General features: G+C 36.9%; 1 protein-coding gene across 1 annotated transcript in view; it reads left to right on the plus strand.

Moving 5' to 3' along the window:
• The first annotated feature begins 636 nt into the window (after positions 1 to 636).
• Positions 637 to 23,585, plus strand: part of Sccpdh (saccharopine dehydrogenase (putative)) — a 44,542-nt gene continuing 21,593 nt past the window's right edge. Inside the window, exons 1-5 of the mRNA XM_046432541.2 lie at positions 637 to 907; positions 3,041 to 3,153; positions 11,031 to 11,111; positions 13,059 to 13,188; positions 15,941 to 15,990. Of these exons, the coding sequence (XP_046288497.1) occupies positions 718 to 907; positions 3,041 to 3,153; positions 11,031 to 11,111; positions 13,059 to 13,188; positions 15,941 to 15,990 (564 nt within the window). The 5' untranslated portion in view covers positions 637 to 717. The remainder of the gene's footprint in view (positions 908 to 3,040; positions 3,154 to 11,030; positions 11,112 to 13,058; positions 13,189 to 15,940; positions 15,991 to 23,585) is intronic.

Below are 23,585 nucleotides of genomic sequence, written 5' to 3' on the forward strand. Positions count from 1 at the left end.
AACCCACTGAAACTCTTTGGGTACACTCCCAAGTTAGCTTCCTTAGCAGGAATGACTTCATATTGGTTTGGTCTGTCGGACCCAGTACAGAAACCTAATCCAAATCGGCGGCTCTTTCAAGTTTTATTTTACAACAGAAAAGTTGAAGAGATAATATCTTGCATTCTTTATACCCCCACCAGCGTTCCCCCTGTTATTAATTTGCTTCGCAGACAGCCCTTGGCCAATGTGCTGTCAAAGCTTACACGTTCTTGTCGTGGGCAATGCCCTCCATTCACGAGCGTTTCTCGTACTCTTTTTATGCAACAACCCCCCTGGGGCAAGAGAATAACCCGCCGCCGCCGCCCCCAGCCTCCGAGAAGATTAGAGGCAGCGTCTCGAGCGGTCAGAGCCCAGCTGCACAAACGACCCGACGCAGCCATGGACCACCGTCCACTCCCGTCAGCCCCAGAAGACCAGCCTTCGTCAGAGCCGCACCTGGAGGCAGTCGAACGATGGCGGGAAGTGGCTCCGCGGCTGTGGACCTGGCTCGAGGCGGAGTGGGCGTGCCCATGGGCGTGGCCCGCGCGCATCTGGCAGGAGGAGCAACGCGCTGGCGACCTCGGCGGCGGCTGCCACGACCGCGGCGGTTGCTGCGCCCGGTACTGGAGTCGTGGCTTGAGGCGCAGGCGCGGTGGACTCAGCCCGCCCCGGGCCTCGGCTTGCTGTGGACTCGTCATGGCGACTGAGCAAAGGCCTTTCCACCTGGTGGTGTTCGGCGCCTCTGGCTTCACCGGCCAGTTCGTGACCGAGGAGGTAGCCCGGGAGCAGGTGGCCCGGGATCGGAGCTCCCCGCTGCCGTGGGCGGTGGCGGGCCGCTCCCGGGAGAAGCTGCAGCGAGTGCTGGAGAAGGCTGCACTGAAGCTGGGTAAAGGGAAGAGATGGGACCGGGCTGCGCGGACCCCGGGTTTGACCTCACCTCAAAGCTTCCCGAAGGCCGGCGGAGGACTTAAAGTCGTCCGAACCGAGCTTTTCTCCAGGGATGCTCCCTGCATCTCCCCCCAAGCCCTGCTCGAGAACTGAAGGGAGAGAGGAATGTTTCTTATATTGTCCTGGCTTTCTGTCACCCCTAAATTAAAGAACAATTTAAAATTTTCTTTCCCCACCACTTCTGGATCTCTTCCATGGTTTGGTGAATCCCACTGTCAAAGAGTCAAGAACTTTAGTTGTTCCTTACTCTGCTTCACCCCATCTTGGTACTTGGTGGGTCTGAGGTTTCTTGATACCTATAGGTAGATAGGGCATTGATTTCTTTGAGATTGATTTTTCTACTCATCTGCTTTGTGTCTTCTGGATGGGAAAGAAAGTTAAGAATTTTACTGATATGATTGTTGTGTTTCTATTTTTTATTATTTTATTTTGGCTCTGTGCATGATCTCCCTTTGTGTTACTGAGCTACATCCACAATCCCTTATTTTTATTTTTTGTGCTTTTGGTTGTTTAGTGGTTTGGTTTGGTACTGGAGATTGAACTCAGGAGTGTTTTACCATTGAACTACATCCTCAGTCCTTTTTGTTTATTTATTTATTTAGTTTTGAAACAGGGTCTCATTAAGTTGCTGCTGTTTTTTAATTTATTTTTTGTTTGTAAGAATTGTCCAGCAATCTTATTCTTCTCTAAAAATTTTGCATTTTGGGGTTGGAGGTGGTGGCTCAGAGGCAGAGTGCTTGTCTGGAGTGTGAGGCACTGGGTTTGATCCTCAGCACCACATAAAATGAATAAAAATAAAGGTATTGTGTTCACCTACAACTAAAAAACCATTTTTTTTTGTTCTTTTGATTTGGACATTTACTTATTCTTTCAGCCCATTTAATATATATTATTGAGTGATCTTTCCCATGCTAGGTCCTGTCCAGGTGCTGTGGAGACTTGGTGGAGAGACCAGACAGACAGTCAGATCCTGCCTTCCTATTTGGGGGAGACACCTAACTTAGGACTTGATAGCCTTGAAATTTGGCTATTAATTCTCTAGACTCACCTTATTCAGAGAAGTAGCACTTGTAGCATTCTGGATATACCACATTCTTTCCATGTTCCACAAGGAACATGCTTTTAAGTAGGAATATAGAATATTTTGGTCATGGTTATATACAGAAGATAGAGAGTAGGTTAGATTCTCCTACAATTGTTAGTTGTTGCCAGTGTCAACACACAGATCTTGAGCAAAGAGCTTTTGGGCTTTATTATTTCAAAATTCTAATAATTTCACTATTTTTTTTAAAGAGAGAGAGAGAGAATTTTTTAATATTTATTTTTTTTAGTTTTCGGCAGACACAACATCTTTGTTTGTATGTGGTACTGAGGATCGAACCGGGCCGCACGCATGCCAGGCAAGCGCGCTACCTTTTGAGCCACATCCCCAGCCCATAATTTCACTATTAAAATATTTTCTTCCATTTCTTTTTCCTGCTCAACATGATGATGCAGGTACAGCCTAGCTTACCATTTAGAATGCCCAAATCAATTTATCCTGGGGAATTCACCTAGACCTGTCAAAATCTGCATTGCTTTTATTGGATCAGCTAATTCCAGTTATTTTATTTTTATGAATCTGGGTGATTTTATATAGATTGGATTTTTAAAAAAGTAGACTCAGAGTCCTCTTCTGTTCTCATAGTGTTGATCTTGACAGGCTTCTCCCACTCCCTGTAATTGATCATATATAATTGTTTAGTAGTTGATGGGAAACTATAATATAAATTTATTGGTGGAGAAAGTCATCTAGTTAGCATCCAAATTTGATTGTAAAATTGCCATGTTACACAGAGTTTTCATTTATATATTGCTGTTTTAGATGCTGTGTTAGATCCTTAGTATTAACCCTGCTTTCCTAATAGCCTTTTCCCTTTTAAATTATCTGATTGAAAACAATTTTATCTTTAGTTTGAGAAGGAGATTTAGCTTTCATCATATTAGTATATTTAGCAAATTTGCTATTAATATAAAAAAAATCTAAAATTATACTAGGAAGTGCTTTAAATGATTTGTTTTTTTATTTTAGGAAGACCGACACTGCCATCTGAAGTTGGAGTAATAATTTGTGATATCACTAACCCAGCCTCACTGGATGAAATGGCTAAACAGGCAACAGTTGTCCTCAATTGCGTAGGACCTGTAAGTAATCAACCCTTGTTTGTTTTGGAACAAATAATCCATTCATTTCCAGCAAAAGCTGGTATTTTATATTCCAGAGGAACATAAGGTCAGAGGACAGAAGAACTGGTCAAGGTCTTAACAATCTATGGGGAGTGTTCTTGTGAGGAGCAGATGGACCTGACTTGAACACTGTGAGAGAGGGAGTGACAGGCTTTCAGTGGCATATACTCAGGGAGTGTATATCGCTTTGTTATTGGTTACAGCTGTGTTGGCCAGACCCCCCACACGCTTTTTATAATATGTATATATTTTTAGTTGTAGTTGGAAACAATACCTTTATTTTATTTATTTTATGTGGTGCTGAGGATCGAACCCAGCACTTCGCACGTGCTAGGTAAGTGCTCTACCACTGAGCCACAACCCCGGCCCCTCCCCACTTTTTTTTTTTTTTTTTACTGTATGCCCCTTCAGTAAATGTGAGTTTGTATCCCCAACTTTATTTACATATTATTAGATTCTTATATTATAGAAATATATGAGTTAAAAACATACAAAAGAAACTGGGCATGGTGATGCATGCCTATAATCCCAGTGGTGCAGGGGGCTAAGATGGGTGGATTGTGAGTTCAAAGCCAGCTTCAGTAAAAGCGAGGCACTAAGACCTTGTTCTAAATAAAATACAAAATAAGGCTGGGGATGTGTCTCAGGCATCAAGTGCATCCGAGTTTATTTATTTCTTTTTTTAATTGATTTTTTAAATAAATGACAGCAGAATGCATTATAATTCATACTACACATATAGAGAACAATTTTCATATCTCTGGTTGTATATAAAGTATGTTCACACCAATTCGTGTCTTCATACTTGTACTTTGGATAATGATGTCCGTCACATTCCACCATCATTGCTAACCCCCTGCCCCCACCCTTTCCCTCCCACCTCTCCTATTCTCCCCCTCCCTACCCACTATGAATCAGTCTCCTTTTATCAGAGAAAACATTCCGCATTTGGTTTTTTGGGATTGGCTAACATCACTTAGCATTATCTTCTCCACCTCCATCCATTTACCTGCAAATGCCATGATTTTATTCTCTTTTATTACTGAGTAACATTCCCTTGTGTATATATGCCACATTTTTTTGTCCATTCATCTACTGAAGGGCATCTAGGTTGGTTCTACAGTTTAGCTATTGTGAATTGTGCTGCTATAAACGTTGATGTGGCTGTGTTCCTTTAGTATGCTGTTTTTTAAGTCCTTTAGGTATAGACTGAGAGGGATAGCTGGGTCAAATGGTGGTTCTATTACCAGTTTTCCAAGAAATCTCCATTCTGCTTTCCATATTGGCTGCATCAATTTGCAGTCCCACCAGCAATGTATGAGTGTACCTTTTTCCCCACATCCTCACCAACACTTACTGTTGTTTGTTTTCATAATAGCTGCCATTCTGACAGGAGTGAGATGAAATCTTAAGAGTAGTTTTGATTTGCATTTCTCTAATTGCTAGAGATAATGAACATTTTTTTCATAATATTTGTTGATTGATTGTATATCCTCTTCTGAGAAGTGTCTGTTCAGGTCTTTGGCCCATTTATTGATTGGATTTTTTTTTTTTTTTGGTGTTTAGCTTTGGAGTTCTTTATATACCCTAGAGATTAGTGCTGTATATGATGTGTGAGGGGTAAAAATTTGCTCCCAAGATATAGGCTCTATTCACCTCACAGATTGTTTCTTTTACTGAGAAGAAACTTTTTAGTTTGCATCCATACCATTTATTGATTCTTGATTTTTTAAAAAATATTTTTATTAGTTGTTAACGAACCTTTATTTTATTTATTTATATGTGGTGCTGAGAATTGAGCCCAGTGCCTCACACATGCCAGGCAGGTGCTCTACCATTGAGCCACAACTCCAGCCCCTTGATTTTTTTTTTTTTTTAAGAGAGAGAGAGAGAAGAGAGAAAATTTTAATATTTAGTTTTTAGTTTTCGGCGGACACAACATCTTTGTATGCGGTGCTGAGGATCGAACCAGGGCCGCATGCATGCCAGGCGAGCGCGCTACCGCTTGAGCCACATCCCCAGTCCAGCCCCTTGATTCTTGATTTTAATTTTTCCGCTATAGGAGTCTTATTAAGGAAGTTGGGGCCTAGTTTGACATGATGAAGATTAGGTCCTACTTTTTCTTCTGTTAGGTGCAGAGTCTCTTGTTTAATTCCTAGGTCCTTGATCCACTTTGAGTTGAGTTTTGTGCATGGTGAGAGATAGGGGTTTAATTTCATTTTGTTGCATATGGATTTCCAGTTTTCCCAGCACCATTGGTTAAAGAGGCTATCTTTTCCCCAATGTATGTTTTTGGCACCTTTGTCTAATATAAGATCATTTTAATTTTGTGGGTTAGTCTCTGTGTCCTCTATTCTATACCATTGGTCTACCAGTCTATTTTGGTGCCAATACCAGGCTGTTTTTGTTACTATTGCTCTGTAGTATAGTTTAAGGTCTGGTGTAGTGATGTCACCTGCTTCACTCTTCCTGCTAAGGTTGGTTCAACATACAGAAATCAATAAATGTAATTCATCACATCAATAGACTTTAAGAATCATATGATCATCTCAATAGATGCAGAAAAATTATTTGACAAAATACAGCATCACTTCATGTTCAAAACACTATAAAAACTAGGGATAACAGGAACATCTCAACATTGTAAAAGCTACCTATGCTAAGCTCCAGGCCAACATCTTTCTAAATGGAGAAAAATTGAAAGCCTTCCCCCTAAAAACTGGACCAAGACAGGGATGCCCTCTTTCATCACTTCTGTTTAACTAGTTCTTGAAACACTGGCCAGAGCAATTAGACAGAAAAAGAAATTAAAGGGATATATATAGAAAAGAAAAACTTAAATTAGCAATGTTTGTTGACAATATAATTCTATACCTATAAGACCCAAAAAGTTCCACCAGAAAACTTCTAGAACTGGTAGTAAATGAATTTAGCAAAGTAGCAGGATATAAAATCAACACCCATAAATCAAAGGCATTTCTGTATATCAGTGGCAAATTCTCGGAAAGGGAAATGAGGAAAATTGCCCCATTTACAATAGCCTCGAAAAAAATAAAATACTTGGGAATCAATTTAACGAAAGAGGTGCAAGACATCTACAATGAAAACTACGGAACCCTAAAGAAAGAAATCAAAGAAGACCTTAGAAAATGGAAAGATCTACCTTGTTCTTGGATAGCAGAATTAATATTGTAAAAATGACCATACTACCAAAAGCACTATACAGATTTAGCAATTCCAATTAAAATCCCAATGGCATTTCTTATAGAAATAGAAAAAGCAATCATGAAATTCATCTGGAAAAATAAGAGACCCAGAATAGCTAATGCCTCTGAGTTTAATACCTGGTACCAAAAAAAAAAAAAAAAAAAAAAAAAAGAGAGAGAAACTAAAAAAAGGAGTCATTTATTTATTCAGAAATATTTATTGAATACTTCATGTATATAAAATGCACTATGTTAGGCAACTGGTATACAATGGTGAACAAAATCTTTTGTGGAACTAAAATTTTTGTGGTGCAGACAGAAAAATAAGATTATAATAGTGGACTGGGTATGATAATACATGCCTGTAAACCCAGCAACTCAGAAGGTTGAAGTGGAAGAATCCCAAATTTGAGCCAATCTGGCAACTTAGCAAGACCCTGTCTCAATATAAAAAATTAAAAGGACTCGGGATTGTAATTCAGTGGTAAAATGCCCCTGGGTTCAATCCCTAGTACAAAAAAATTATAATAGTAGGTAGTGTGGTAAGTGTTTTGAGGAAGAATGAAGCAAGGAGATAAAGAGAATGGCCCATCAGTTTCTTTTAGATGGATGATCAGGGAAGGTCTCTGAAAAATGACATTTGTGTAGAAATTGGAATGAAGTAAAAGGTTAAACTGTATTCAAGGAGAAGCATATTCTGGGGAGAGCAAATACAAAGGTCCTGAGATGAGTCTGTGTCTAGTAAGACTAAGGAATGTAAGAAAAGACATTGGCTGAGACCTCTGGAGCAAGGCAGAGAGGTGAAGGTGGATTGAAGTGTTAGGTCATGTAGAATCTTATAGCCCATGGTCAGGATTGGGAGTTTTCTCTAAGTATGACCAAGAGTCATTGAATGGTTGAAAGCAAGGATGTGATCTGATTTAATTTTGAAGTTCTTTTTCATCTGAGAGGAAAAATAAATAAGGGCCAATCAGTAGAATGGTCCAAGCACCAGGGTAGTAGTACAAGTGATAAGAAGTGCTTGGGTTCACAGTATATTTTGAAAGGAGAACAGCTTGTGCTATTGTGCTAGATATGAAAGAGAGGCATCAAGAATGACATCTAGACTTCTGGCCTGTAACAAGGTAAATGATGATGACATTTATTGATTGATCTGAAGAAGCCATCACAATTGGCAAGCTATTTAAAAACTGAGCATTTAAACAATTACTACTTTTTTTTTTTTTTTTGTACTGGGGATTGAATGCAGGGATGCTTTCTCACTGAGCTACATCCCCAGCTCTTTTTTAAGACAGGGTTTTGCTAAGTTGCCGAGGCAAGCCTTGAACTTGTCATCCTCCTGCTTCAGCCTCCCAAACTGCTGGGATTACAGGCATGTGCTACCACACCTGACTGCCGCAGTCTGGCTGGGCACAATCAGGAGCCACTTGTCAAAAGAAACTAACTTTATTTTTAGAACCACACACGCCAAACAAAACAGCCTCTCAGGAAAAACCCTCAGAGCCTCAACTGCCACCACCGGCTTTCCACAAGCCTCTCTCTCCCACACAAGCTTCTCTCCCCCTCCCACAATCCTCCTGCTCTTGAGGCCGATTGGCTGGGTCACGTGGGCGGAGCCAAAAAAGTCCCCCAATGAGCAGCTCCGTGGTCTGAAAGGGCAGGGAAACAGTCCAATGAGCATCACCGCAGAGGAGCCAATCAGCTAGATGTTGCTGGGGCCGAGGAGCCAATCAGCTAGATGTTGCTGGGGCCGCTGTGAGCCAATCATCAGCTGGCAGCTGGAAGTTTGCTGGGGCCCCTTTGGCTGTGGCTCTCAACACCTGACACTATTAATAATTTAAAAAATTGAAATCAAAAAGGTTTTTTGTATTGTTATTAAATAAATATGCATTTGAAATATTCTTTATGTAGTTTTATTTTTAACTAGTTTAGATTATGTCCATTAAGTCCATTGCTGTAATTACTCTGTAATATACACCTTCAACTAGCTCCCTTGATCTTCTTTCTTCACTTTTCTTGAAAAAACCCAACCTTGATTATTCTAATTCTCTAAATCTTTAGGTAAACATAAGTAACCCAATGTGGCTGGATAAAAACACATCCCATGTTGACTGGTCTTGTTTCAAATATATACTTAGAAGCATTTTGTGGGCCTCTGTTCCCCAGCAATTCTACATTTTCATGGCTGTTCTCTTTCCTACTCTATCAAGCAGTAGGTTTACAACTTCTCTTTCCTCATGCTTGGAGCATGTCTTCTTTCCCCCTCATTTTTATTTGATGACTGAATGTCTCTTTCTCTCTGTTTCATTCTTTCTCTCATTCTATTGTGAGAAAAGAAACTGACAGAACAGAATTTTGTCATCTTTATCCCACTAGATCTACCTACATACCTGTCTACCCACTTACCTGTATTGTACCCAAACTGCTGCTATCCCTATTGGGCACAGTATTCCAAGACTTTATGTTTATAATTTTCTTGTCTTTATTGGATTACTTAGCAGATTTTCACGTGTATTGGATTATTTCTATCAGCATTTAAATATATAATTACAACTTCCATACCCTTCCAACTACTCCATACCCTTCCAACTACTCCATTTTGTCATGTACTGTTTAAAGCAAAACTCCTTGACAGACTTTTCATTACTCACTACCTCCATTTTCTTGCTTCCTACTTTATTTTAAACTACTCTGTCAGGCTTTATCCTTCCTACTTGAGTGGGTAGAGAGTCCCATCCTGTCAAATCCGACCATCAGTTCCCAGTCTTCATCTTAAACCTCTTGGCATGAGCCAGTTGATCATTTCTTCCTTTCTTTACTTGGGTTTATGAGTTTTCACCTTCTTCTAGTTTTCCTCCTGTCCACCAGCTTTATCTGTCTTCTCTTTTGGACCTTTTTATCCTCCTCCCTCTAAATGCCTGAGGTCTTAGAGCTCAAATCTTAGAAACTCTTCTCTGCAGGTTGTGAGTAAACACACAGTAGGTTGCAATATGCTAAAAATGAATGAATGAATGAGGGTGCTGTTGTGGCCCCCTGTGTGTTGTAGAACTCTCCAGGCTTCTCATGATACCTGTTGCATCCTATATTTGATACTTGACCACTTAACATGTGCTATTCCCTCAGTCCATATATTAAATATTTTTTTAAAATATTTTTTTAGTTGTTGACAGACCTTTATTTTATTTATTTTTATGTGGTGCTGAGACTTGATCCCAGTTGCCTCACACATGCCAGGCAAGTGTACTACCACTGAGCCACAACACCAGCCCCCAAATATTAACTGTTAATAAAACTTTACTTTTTCTTTCTGTTTCTTATAAGAAAATAGCATGAATTAAAGTTCTTATATTTACCTCCATACTCAGAAGATCATTTTGTATACCTCCTGCAGAACTACTGGGTTAGAACATGGAACACTGGGAGCAGGATTATTGTAAGCTCGTTGGCTTCACAGTAAGAAATGTCAGCTGAGATCAAGGATTGTTATTCTTTCTCCACTTGCTCCATACAAACACAAGGCACTAAATAAAGCAAAATATAACAATATAATAAGATAGGGATAAGATTGTGGGAAGTCTCAGCCTTAGATTAACTGGTAGAGAAGTGGGCAAGGTATAACAAAATACGATGGAAGGAATGGATGGATTATAGCAAATAGGAAAATACATACTCTTTCTGTAAGGAACTGCTGCTATTTTTAAAAAGCTCATTAATGCTTCACTGCAGCTTTCCAGTACTTGTAGAGAATTGACTAGCTGGAAGACTGTGGCTCACTAGTTGAGACTTAATAAGTGATGAGTCCTTAAGATCGAGCCTGGAGGAGTTGGGAGTCAGGCAGGTGTTTAGCAGAGGGAAAATGTTGTAAGTAGCAGAAATAAACATGAGGTTTGAAGAACCAGCATGTAGGGAATTACAAAGAGTTTAGGATCGCTGGAAGTGGGAATTAAGGGGCTGTGGTGTTACATGATGAGATCTTTACAAAATGTTGAGAAGTTTGGACTTAAACTATATAATACAGACACTAGAGAGCTAGTGAGATTTGTTGGGGGTGGGGGGGTACTTGGGATTGAGCCCAGGGATTCTATGCCACTGAGATATATTCTTAGCCCTTTTTATTTTATTTCTTAATTTTGACACAGGTCTTGCTAAATTGCTGAGGCTGGCCTGAAACTTGAGATCCTCCTGACTCAGTTTCCAAAGGCAAGCGCCACTTCCTACATAACCACCGTGCACTTCAGTTACAAAGAATAGCTTCCTTTAGTTATAACTTTATATTTTCCTTTATTTGGGGTTTTCTTTTTCTGGCAAATCTTTATTCTTTAGGATTCAACTCAAGTAAATTACTTCCTGTCTAAAATATTCCATTTTAGAGAAATGGAATGTTTTAGAGAAGTTAAGACTTCAGTTAGAGGTAAGCATACATTCCTGTATAATTCATCATGCGTGTATTTATTTATACCAACAGTGGTGGTATAATACAGTTGTCTTATTTTCTCAATTTATTTTAGGCTCTTTTATTCACATTTGATTTGGGGATAACCAAGATTGTACTTTCAAAATTAAATGTCCTTTGCTTCAGTGAAAGCTTGCCAAGTAAGAGTAACCTGTTTTTTTTCTTTATTTCCCCAGTATCGATTTTATGGAGAACCTGTAGTAAAAGCATGTGTTGAAAATGGAACTAGCTGTATTGACATCTGTGGAGAACCTGAGGTATGTAAAATAAAAAAAAAAAAAAAGCAGAATTAAACACTTGTGATTTCCTGTTTAAGGCAGTAGAGAATATTTAGTGCAATTTTGTGGTTGTATTTTGAAGTCATTGATTCCTTTCTAGTATTTAAAGACAGTATTCCATTGATAGCTTAAAGGAGATCACTAATGGTAAGGTCTTAGCTTTAGTTTTCTTGAATTTTTTTCTTCTCCCTGACCACCTCAGTTATTTTATTTGTATATAGGATGTGCTGACTTTTTTTTTTAATAGATAATGCTGTAAGCTGAGTTAATTAAAATAGTGTTCTATATGTGATTCTCAGAATCTTACTTTTTAAACTTCTTCATTAGCAATCCCTTTTTAAAATCAGGTACCTTTACAATGTTATAGAAAAATAAATGTAAAATCCCCTCAACCTAAAAATTATAAATGGGGGGCTAGAACTGTAGGTTAGTGGTAGAACGTTTGATTACCATGCAAGAGGCCCTTGTTTCAATCCTGAGTACCAAATGAATAAATAAAGATTCACATTTATTAAATACTTGCCATACACCCAACCCTATGCTAAAAATGTTAGGTATATTTTTCAAAATTTACCTGTAAAGTAGTTATCATCTTCATCTCTCTTTTATAGATAAAGAAGTTAAAGCTTGAAAGGTTAAATAACTTGCTCAGAGTCATACAACTCTGATGAACTAGGACTTAAGATTTATTTAACTACAAGAAGCCAAGTGTTAAACTGGCACTAAGCTGCACTACCATCTTTAAAATGGTAACTTCACATGTTCTGTAGTCTCTATTGATTATTGTCATTAATATGCCAATATAATCTATACTTAGAGATTATCAATTGGTAATATATATTAGAAAATACTAGGAAAGTATAAAATTGATTCAGAAAGAGGTAGGAAACATGAATTAAATAACAAAACAACAACAACAACAAAAACAATTCCTGTATTATTTAACATAACCCAGAGCATAGAAAATAGTGAAAAACTTCTGTTGACTTATAAGCTACCATAAAAGTAGTATCAAAACTTAATAGGGCTGGGGGCCACTCAGTCATAGAATGCCTGTCTAGCCATTTGTGAGATCTTGCTTTAAATTTAAACCCCAGCACTGCAAAACAAACAAACTAAAAAAACATAATAAAGGTTCAGAATATATAGAGAACTTTTACAAGTCAATAATGGGTTTACAAAGAACCCAGTTTAAAAATGGGCAGAGTGATGAGAAGAGATAGAAGAATTCTAAATGATTTATATAGCTACTATGCCCTCAGGACAAGTAAATAATTTTACAGTGGAGAAAGCCAGCAAACACCACCTTAGCTAGGTATTAGAGGTCAGTATCAACACTAGTAAATCATGTGGATAAGATGTAGCCTTGATACATCATGAGAATTACATCTTGCCCCTGTGGTCTTCTTCCAAAACCCATAACCCCTATTTAATTGTAAGAAAAGCAAGAGGTAAATTCCCTTAGAAAGCCATTCAGCAAAATATCTAACTAGTATTCATTGTTTGAGGCAATTTATACTATTAATCCTGACTTTATCATTGTTTCTTGTATTAATGTGTCGATATGTCACACTGCAACCCATTAATATGTCTAATAATTTTGTCTATTAAAAATAAAATTAAAAATTAATTAATGACATAAAAAACAAGGGAAGGGTTGAGAAACTGTCATAACCAATAGGAGCCCAAGGAGGCATGACAACTAAATGCAATGTGGCATCCAGGATGGGACCTTGGAATGGAAAAAAGATATTAGGTAACAACTAAGAAAATCTGAATTAAATATGAACTTTTAATGTGTTGCTACTGAGCCCCATATTGGTTAGCGTTTTTCAATATAATTTCTTTGTCTTTAAAGATAAATCATTTAATATTTATCGTAGTGTTTCTATAAACTGATTCAAATTCTTGTCCTGAATTTTTTAGTTTCTGGAACTAATGTGTTTGAAGTATCATGAGAAAGCTGCTGAAAAAGGGGTTTATATCATTGGAAGCAGTGGCTTTGACTCCATTCCAGCAGATCTGGGAGTAATATATACCAGAAATCAAATGAACGGTAATTATTGATCAATAAGCAGTACTTGAATTTAACAACAGAAGAGCTTCAAGTTTATAATTATGATAAACCAAAATCTACTTTGGAAAAGAAAATAGCTATAAATGGGCAATATTAAAACACATGCTTTGTTTTTAATATAGCCACACTTTTAATAAAATACTTTGACACTATTATTGAGGCATGGTAGTAATTTAAGTGTTCAAAAATGAGGAATTGTCCAATGTCTCAATTTAGTTATTAGGTAACTGAAATGTGAAATGTCTGTTAAAATTTTTTTGGTAATTATGGTAAATTCAGTCTTGCCTGTGTATGACTTAATACAATTTACACATGCATTATAATTAAAAGATTTGGGGCTGGTGGTATAGAGTGGTAAAGTGGTAGAGTGCTTGACTAATGCAGTTAAGACCCTGGATTTAATTCCCAGCATTGAAAAACGTTTTGAAGTTTTAACCATCAAAGCTAAAACATTAAACATAGAGTTTGGTGTCTTTTAAATCCTGTTATAAACTGTTGACAATTATTTAAGACGAGAGAAAATTGTCAATATTAGAGTAATGTCATGCGTATTTTAAAGGTGTCTGCTGGGACACACGACTAATCTGGTCAGGGTGTCACTCCAGGAGAAGTGGGTTGGCACAAAATAATGACACAAAGACAGAGAAACACCTTTTTCTTTGGGTTCTGCGATGGCCTCTCTGACCCAGCTCCCGCCAAGGAGGCAAGGTAGGCAAGAAAGAGAGGGAGCACCTCGAACCCAGGTTTTATTAATGGGGGGAGCTAATCCATGGAACATCCTATCCAAAAAAAGAGCAGAAGGGTAGAATTACAACAAACAGGTGGGTGTAATTCAACCCCATCAAGTGACACCCACTCCCAGAGCTGCAACTTTCTTATCCCAATGGAGGTAAAGTCCAGTTGCATTGCAGGGTGCGATACCAGTCCAGTACCTCTTTACTCAGGACTTAAAAGTGTGTGCGCAGTCCCCAACAGATGTCTATTTAGAAAATGACGTGAAACCAATAATTTTAGAGCTGTATAGACTGTTGTGGAACTTAAAATAGATGGAAAATGTTGCTATATAAAATTTTAATGAATACCCAGTGGGTTTTTATCAGGGATTGAACTCAGGGGCACTCAACCACTGAGCCACATCCTCAGCCCCATTTTTGTATTTTTATTTAGAGATAGGGTCTCACTGAGTTGCTTAGCACCTCACTTTTGCTGAGGCTGCCTTTGAACTTGCAACCTTACTGCTTCAGCCTCCCAAACCACTGGGATTACAGGCATGCACCAACATGCCTGCACCTATGTGGTCATTTTAAAAGAATGATAAGGCAAGGTCAGGACATTAAGGAAGCTACAGCCATCGAATTAGAAGATCAGAGGAGAAAAGCCCATTTCAGTGTACGATTTGGAATTTTAAAAATGCATGCCTTTTTTGATGTTGGATTTTTAGGAATTTAGGAATAGAATACTTTTTTTACATAATAAACATCAGAAAGAAATAGCAGTGTTGGAAATGTTGCTTAGCATACATGAGTTTTTGGGTTCGATCCCCAGCACTGCAAAAAGAAAAAATAGAAATTTTCTTCATGATAATCTTATGTATTTGTTATTGAAGTCATTCCTAATTATATAATAGTTTTTATTATGAATAGGTGGTTTTTTTTTCTTGTTAAGGGAGAAATAGATTCTAAAACCTAGAAGTAAGCGTTTTCACAAGTACCTTTGCTGATTTTTGATAGGGTGGTGCCCATTTTATTACACATGCCACAGGTGTTTTGTGTTCTTTCTGTGGCTAGGGTTAGATCACAGAGCCAAATACCTTGCTACTTTCTGTTAGCAGCCCTCAGAAACATCTTCAGTGAGTTATACTTTTATGATCTCTTCTGGATTTTTGCTAGTGATCATGCTGAAATATTTATATGGCCATAGTTCTGTTCTGCTGTAACATCTTAAACATCTTTGTTGATAACGTATTTGTTACCTTGCTCAGTGTCCACTTTGAAAGGCCCAAATTAAAAAGTTTTCTCTTGGAATTAAAACCAGGAACTATTTCTTAAGGAATGGATATTTTTTATTTTGTCAAATTCTGAGAGTTAGCTATCCCATTTTGTATTGTTTTGGTTTTACATTAAACTCAAGAAACTCAAATATTAAATACTTAAACACTATACTTATGTATTATCTTCATCATTAATACAATTGATTTCTTCCCTTTTTTGGCTTTGGTTTTTAGTTTTTATATTTATTGTATATATATTTTATTTTAACAACTTTGTTTTAAATATTTTATAAGCCATCATAAAGAGTGTTTTATTAGTTTTTGTAAACTTTTGTTATAAACCACTACTAATAAGCCCTTGAAAGCTATTATATTTAAATACAAAATAATTTCGATAGATCTGAGTTTGAGAACTGTGTGATGAGCCTTTCAGAATGAGTGAGTTAAGTTGTTGCTTATCAGGGAAGTTTCTTAACATTGTCACTGTAAATACTAGAAAAGATTTTGTCAGTACTAGCAGTTAGCTTTATGGTAAATAACCCTTTCTGACAGTTTACCCTATATTAACTGCTTCTTAATTATGTGTATAATAACATCACAAAACTGATATCTGTATAGATTTTCTGATTATATAAGCTGTAGGCTTAGTTGGTCCTTAAGTGTGAATAGTTTATTACTTATCCTTGCCGAATAATTTAGATTTTGTTTGACTTTAGTTTCACCATTTTCCTATTATTTTAGGTACTTTGACTGCTGTGGAAAGTTTCCTTACTGTACATTCAGGACCTGAGGTTAGTTTTTCTGTTTTTCAAGTGTTTTTTTAAAGTTAATAGAGAAACTTACTAAGTACTGGGCCATTTGGCCATTCTTGAGTCAATAAATCAGAAACATTTTGGAAATGAATGATGTATGTCTCTTTAAAAAAAAGATTTAGATTAATTAAATATTATATATACTTGTAATATTTACTCTGTGTCACTATGTTTAACTTTAAATAGTAAAGACTAAATTATTTTGACTTAAAATATATATTTTATTTATTTATTTGGTACCAGGAATTGAACCCAGGGGCACTTAACCACTGAGCCACATCTCTAGCCCTTTCTATATTTTATTTAGAGACAGGGTCTCACTGAGTTGCTTAGCACCTCACTAAGTTGCTGAGGCTTCCTTAGCTTCTTGAGCTGCTGGAATCACAGGCATGCACCATTGTGCCTGGCTAAAATATGTTTATTTTAAAAACACCTGTACAATTTATTAGAATGAGTCCAACATTAAAGCATTTTTCATTTATTGCTGTTGATCAAGACAACTATTAACTTAGTGCAAGTTAGTGTATTTTTATTAGATACTGTTGTGACCATAAAGACATTTGAGGGACTGGGGCTGGGGCTTAGTGGTAAAGCATAAAGGGCTCACCTAGCACATCCGAGGTGCTGGGTTCAATCCTCAGCACCACAAAAAATAAATAAAGACATTGTGTCCAACTACAACTAAAAAAAAAGTTAAAAAAAAAAAAGAAATTTGAGGTAAATCTAGTCCTACAAAATTTATAATCTGTTTGGGAACAGAAGATAATTACATTTCTGGGAAAGGATTATAGTTTATGACAGTATTTTTATTACCAGTAGCACCTAACTCAATTCTAGGTTAGGCTTCATAAGTATTTGTTCTTTTTAAAATATATTTATTTAATAAATATTGTGTAGTAGTACAAATATATATAGAAAGGCAAGGTAAAAATGACATATAGATGAATAAGATGCAAGCCCTGCATAGGTTATAATTTAGTTTGGGAGGAGATAGAAAGTGTTATTGAAGTGATGTGGTGAAATTCAGTAGGTTTCTGAGAATATAAAGTTCGTCTGGTTAGGGGCCAGAGATCAAGAACTTTCTGGAGAAGCTGGGTATGGGGGTTATGGACTGAATTTCAGGGGCTGGTGCTATGGAGATGTGAAGAAGAGGAAATGTATGTTGAGCATCCCTAATCTGAAAATTTGAAATCCAGAGTGCTTCAAAATCTGAAACTTTTTTTTTTTCAACACAATGCCTTTATTTTTATGTGGTGCTGAGGATTGGAACCCGGGTCCCGCCTGTGCTAGGTGAACACTCTACCGCTGAGCCACAATCCCAGTCTCCCAAATCTGAAACTTTTGATCATGAACATGATACTCAAAAAGTTTGGATTTCAGAGCACTTCAGATTTTGAATATGGAATGCTATGTAAAATGAGTAAATAAATGAAGAAGAAAAAACTTGAAACACCTCTGGTCCCAAGCATGTGGGATAAGGGATACTAACTTGTAATAAGACAAAGGCACAAAGATGGAATGACCTGAAGCATGTTTAGGTAAGAGTGATGATTCTGTTCATCTGAATTGTGGTTAAAACCATTAGCTTTAGAAACAAAGATTAAATGAAAATAAAGAGCTTTAGAAAATATGCTTATGTTTGTGTTTATCTGCTAGAATGTAAGAATAAAAGGAAGTGAGAGTGGGCCTGAGTAATTTGGGAATGCCTCATAGAGGCCTTACTGACATTAGCTTTGAAAAGTGAATAGCTTTTGGAAGGTCAGAGGCAGCAGTCTGAACAAAGGCCCAGAAACAAGAATGAGAAGGGCTTTAAAAACCCAACAAAACAAAAAGCCATTTATTGATTTGTATGACCAAATGTCTGCAAATGTCTGCAAATATCTCACTGGGTCTCAGTGTTTAAGGATATTGTCCAAACTCTTTTTCTCTTCCTCTTTTTGTTTTTCTTTCTTTCTGGCTCCCCCCAGCATCCCCGGCCCCAGAGGCTTTCAAGCAGGCATGGAAGGTGCTGGCAGCCCTAAGTACATGTTGGTTCATGGTTTCCTAGGAAGAGCTACCAGAGTTTACATATCAAATCAAATGATAGAGAAACTTACTAAGTACTGGGCCATTTGGCCATTCTTGAGCCAATAAATCAGTGGAACCTGGGTCATGGAGTAATGGATTGCCCAGGTCTAGGTCACCTGAAGCTGGTATGATAGGGTCAACCCCATTTAAACAGCACTAAACAGGTTCCAAATAGGAAAGAGAGTTGTACAAACAGAAGGTGGGACAAGAGGCTGTAGGAAATTAGTGCAGGACTGACAAAAAGCAGATGGTTATTACAGGGAAATGGTGAGAAAATTGGTAGAGCTAGATAGAGGCTTTCTTTGAAAGAGCAGCAGGAGATGTCATTAGAAAAACCAGGTAGATCTAATGATGGTCTCTTCCCTTTACTAGAAGCAACAAAAGAACTTTTGAGTGGTTGGTTCTTACAGAATCAAGAATCTTTTCATCAAAATGTTAAGAGTACAGGTTTTGGAGCTGGATTCCCTGAGCTTAAATTCTGGCTCTGCCACTTATCAGTGATGTGATGAGCAGTTTATTTATTCTAATGTGCCTCATTTTGTTCATATATAAAATATAATTAGGGGACTGGGGTTGTGGCTCAGCAGTAGAGTACTCACCTCGCTTGTGTGGGGGCCCTGGGTTCCATCCTCAACACCACATAAAAATAAATAAAATAAAGGTATTGTGTCCAACTACAACTAAAAAATAAATATTAAAAAAAGATAATGAGTGTTTACTTCATATGGTACTATGAAGATTAAATTATTCAATGAATACCAATTAAAACCTGCTCTGCACTTAGTAATTACTCAATAAATATTTTGTTATTATTAATATAAGGAATTAAGTGAAGACAGAATAGTTGCAGCATATACATCATGGCAGTTTCCCTTTCTCATTTCCTTCAAAGTAAAATACAGAGCCTTGATTTCACAAAGATGGAACAGAGATATTTTTCCTTGATTCTGTTTAGTCCTTTGGCATTAGACAGACTATTATTCTCCTACCATCCCTTATCCAACATTTTACCCCTATTTTTACATAAGAAAATTGTTAATCATAGGCTATAACTAGGACATAGAGGACGACTCAAAGAAATGCAGAGAATTGAGGGGCTGGGATTGTGGCTCAGCAGTAGATCACTCATCTAGCACGTGTGAGGTTCGATCCTCAGTACCACATAAAAATAAAATAAATACAATAAAGATATTGTGTCCAGTTACAACTAAAAAATAGATATTTAAAAAAAGAATTGCAGAGGATTGAAATTATATATTGTAGGGCAGTGCTACCCACTAGATCTTCCCACAGTGATAGACATATTCCATATATGCCATATGGTGGCCAACATACTGGATAGTTTAGTCTAAAGTTATACTAGAACCCATCCCTGTTTTTACGTGGCTGAAAACTAAGAATGGTTTTTACATTTTCAAAGGAATGTCACAAAAAAACAAAGAAGAATATGCACCAGAAATCATATGTGATCTATAAAACCTAAAATATTTACAGTCCTTTACAGAAATGGTTTGAGAACCCCTGCTCTAGTATTTTAGTCTGTAATGCAGTTATACTAGAAATCAATAATGAGATCACAAGAAAACTCAGACCTTTTCTTAACTTGCCTAACTGACATCTCTTTTTGGACACTGGGTAGATATCTCAAAGTGTACTTGTCCACAATGGAACTTCTGTTTTCCCTTTCCATATGTGCTTTAACCCACAGCTTATTTGTAACTGTTAATGCCAAATGGTGGAGTGTTTGCTAACTGCTTTCTCTGAAACCCACATCCAGTCTGTCAGGAAATCCATTGAATTTACCTTGAAATATGTGAAAATCTTTTTTTTTTTTAACCCCTTCTCTTACTACCACCCTATTCTTGGTACTGCTTGTTCCCCTACAGTCTGTTCTCTACGCAACAGCCACAGTGACCTTTTTTTAAAAATAGGGTCTCACTATGTTGCCCAGGCTGGCCCACAGCTTTTGGGATCAAGTGATTCTCCATTCTCCTCCCCAGTTGGCTACATAGTGACCCTTTTAAATATAACCCAGACCATGTTACTCCTTCGAATTCTTTAGTGACTCCTTGTTACATTCAGTAGGAAAGCCAAAATCCTTACCATAGTGTGCATAGTTAGAAGTGATTTGGCTCTAGTGGCCTCTCTAGCCTTCTCTTCCAGTTTGCCCTTATTCATTGTTTTCCAGTTATGCTGACTTCTGTGCTTCTCTTGAACACACTAGCACACTTCTGCCTTAGGGCTTTGTATCAGTTGTTTTCTTTGCCTGCAAAGGGTTCTCCAAGATATTTGCATGACTCTTTCCTTTTTAATCTTATCTCAAATGTCATTCCATTAATGAATGTTCAGAGCTTATCCTGCCTACATTCCCAGCTTTTTTTTAATCTGCTCTCCTTTTTCTCCTTTCTCATCCCCTGAATTCTACATATTTTCTGCCAATTTTATCATTCTCTCTAGAATGTGAACACTACAGAAGGATAAATCTTTCTGTTTAATTCATCAAGCACTTAGAACAGTGCTGAACACATAATAGCAGCTCAATAAGTGTTTGTTGAATGAATCGAGTGGACCAGAATAGTGTAACCTTGGTTCCAAAACCCTGTAAGAGCAATTCTGCAATGTAAAAAAAAGTTAATCCATCTCATAGGAACTTAGAAGTAAACCTTTACCAAAATATTAGTGATTAAAACCAGTAATATGTAAAAAGAATAAACATTTTGACCAATTTGGTTTTAGAGCAGGAATGCAAAGTTTAACATTCTCTAATCTCTCCAATTCACCTCATTAACAAGCAAAAGGGGTGGAAATCACAAGATCATCTCAAAAGAGAAAAAGTATTTAGTAAAATATAGTATCCATTCATGATTAAAACTTAGAGCAAAACTAGGAGTAGAATGGAATATTTAAAAAAAAAAAAGCAATAACAAATATGAAACCCAGTGTTTAACATTGAAAATTTTGCTTTGAGATCAGGAATAAAATATTGATGCCCACTATCCAGCCAGATCCTAGCCAGAGCAGTAAGGTAGGAAAACAGAAATTAATTGTATATAGACTAGAAGGGAAGAAAAAATACTGTTTTCTGCAGATGACATAATTGTGAATGTAGAAAATTAAAAAGGATATACAGGTAATATTTGAATGAATAAAAGAGTCTTATAAATTACTGGAAAAACTAATTTTCAAATAAAGTCATACTTTTAGGTATTGGGAGTAATAACTTCATATATGAAGTCTTAATGTAACCTATAATAGTATCTTTTTAGGAATTTTTCCATTTTATCTGGGTTATCTAATTTGTTGGCATAAAATGATTTATTGCACTTATTGATTTATTGAACTCCCTAGTGCTTCTATTCATTTTTATAAAGTCAATATGCCTTTTATTTCTGATTTTAGTAGTTTGAGTGTCAATACCCATCCCCCCCCCCTCTCTCTCTCTCTCTCTCTGTGTGTGTGTGTGTGTGTGTGTGTGTAGTCATTCTTTCTAAAATTTGTCAAATTTATCGATCTCTTCAAAGAGCCAACTTTTTGGTTTCATTGATTTCTACTCCAGTTTATTGTTTCTGGATATGAAACTAACATAAAAATCAATTATTTTCCTGTATGCTCGTTATAGCTAGAGAATGAAATTTTTAGCCCGACGTGGTGGTACACACTTGTAATCCCATCTACTTGGGAGGTTGAGGCAGGAAGGTTGCAAGCTCAGGGCCATCCTACACAACTTGGTGAGACCCTGCAAAATTAAAAAAAAAAAAGGTGGGGGGAGGGCTAGGAAAGTAGCCCAATTATAGAGTGCTCCTGAATTCTGTCCCTAGTCCTTAAAAAAAGAAAAAAATGATGGGACAATTCAGTATCTCTTTGGGAAAAGAAAAAGTTAAATTGGTTTGAGTTATGGACCTAAATGTGCAAGTCAACAATAAAGCTTTTAGACTATGACCTATTTCATGGCCTCACACCAGGAATGACATCTTAAAAGAGACACAGAGACATAATATAAGAAAAAATGATAAATTTATATAGATTTAAAATTAACAATGTTAATTTTAAAAAAAAGCCCCATTAAGAAAGTGAAAAGGAAAGCAATCCTTAGCAAGAAAAGTAAAGTAGGAGGCATCACAATACCAGACCTTAACCTATACTACAGAGCTGCAGTAATAAAAACAGTATAGTACTGGCATCAAAATAGACTGTAGATCAATGGTATAGAATAGAGGACACAGAGACAAACCCACATAAATACAGTTTTCATACTAGACAAGGGTGCCAAAAACATTCACTGGAGAAAAGATAGTCTATTCAATAAATGGTGCTGGCAAAACTGGAAATTCATATGTAGCAAAATGAAATTAAACCTCTATCTCTCACCCTGCACAAAAATTAACTCAAAGTGAATCAAAGACTTAGGCACTAGAATAGAGACTCTACAGCTAATAGAAGAAAAAATAGGCCCAAATCTTCACCACGTTGGCTTAGGATCTGACTTCCTTAACAAGACTCCTAAAATCAAGAATCAATAAATGTGATGGATTCAAATTAAGAAGTTTCTTCTCAGCAAAGGAAACAATCAATAATGTGAGGAGAAAGCCTACAAATTGAGAGAAAATCTTTATCACATGCACCTCTGATAAAGCATTAATTTCTAGGATACATAAAGAACTCAAACAACTTAATACCAAAAAACAAAACAAAACAAAAAAAAACCAAATAACCTAATCAATAAATGGGCTAAGGAACTGAACAAAAAGAAATTCAATTGATCAACATATACATGAAAAAGTGTTCAATGTCTCTAGCAATTAGAGAAATGCAAATCAAAACTACTCTGATTTCATCTCACTCCTGTCAGAATGGCAATCATCAAGAATACAGGCAGCAATAAATAAGTATTGGCAAGGATGTGGGGGAAAAGGTACACTCATACATTGCTGGTGGGACTGCAAATTGGTGTAACCACTATGGAAAGCAGTGTGGAGATTCCTCAGAAAACTGGGATGGAACCACCATTTGACCCAGCTATCCCACTCCTTGATTTATATCTAAAAGACTTAAAATCAGCATACTACACTCCAGTAATACAGCCATGTCAGTGTTTATAGCAGCTCAATTCACAATAGCTAAACTATGGAACCAACCTAGGTGTCCCTCAATACATGAATGGATAAAGAAAATGTGGTATATATACTCAATGGAATATTACTCAGTTTTAAAGAAGAGTGAAATTATGGCATCTGCCAGTAAATGGTTGGAGTTGGAGAATATTATGCTAAGTGAAATAAGCCAATCCCACAAAACCAAAGGCCAAATGTTTTCTCTAATATATGGATGCTAATTCACAATAAGGCGGGGGACAGTAGGGAAGAATAGTGTCTTAGATTAGTAGAGGGAATTGATGTGGGGATAGGAAAGATAGTAGAATGAAACAGACATTATTACTTTATGTATATATGTGACTACATGACCAATATGATTCTGTAACATGTACACTCAGAAAAGTGAGAAATTAT

The sequence above is a fragment of the Marmota monax genome, unplaced genomic scaffold (assembly GCF_021218885.2).
Source record: "Marmota monax isolate L192 unplaced genomic scaffold, Marmota_monax_Labrador192_F-V1.1 WCK01_AAM20220418_F8-fsc00090, whole genome shotgun sequence".
Taxonomy (NCBI): domain Eukaryota; kingdom Metazoa; phylum Chordata; class Mammalia; order Rodentia; family Sciuridae; genus Marmota; species Marmota monax.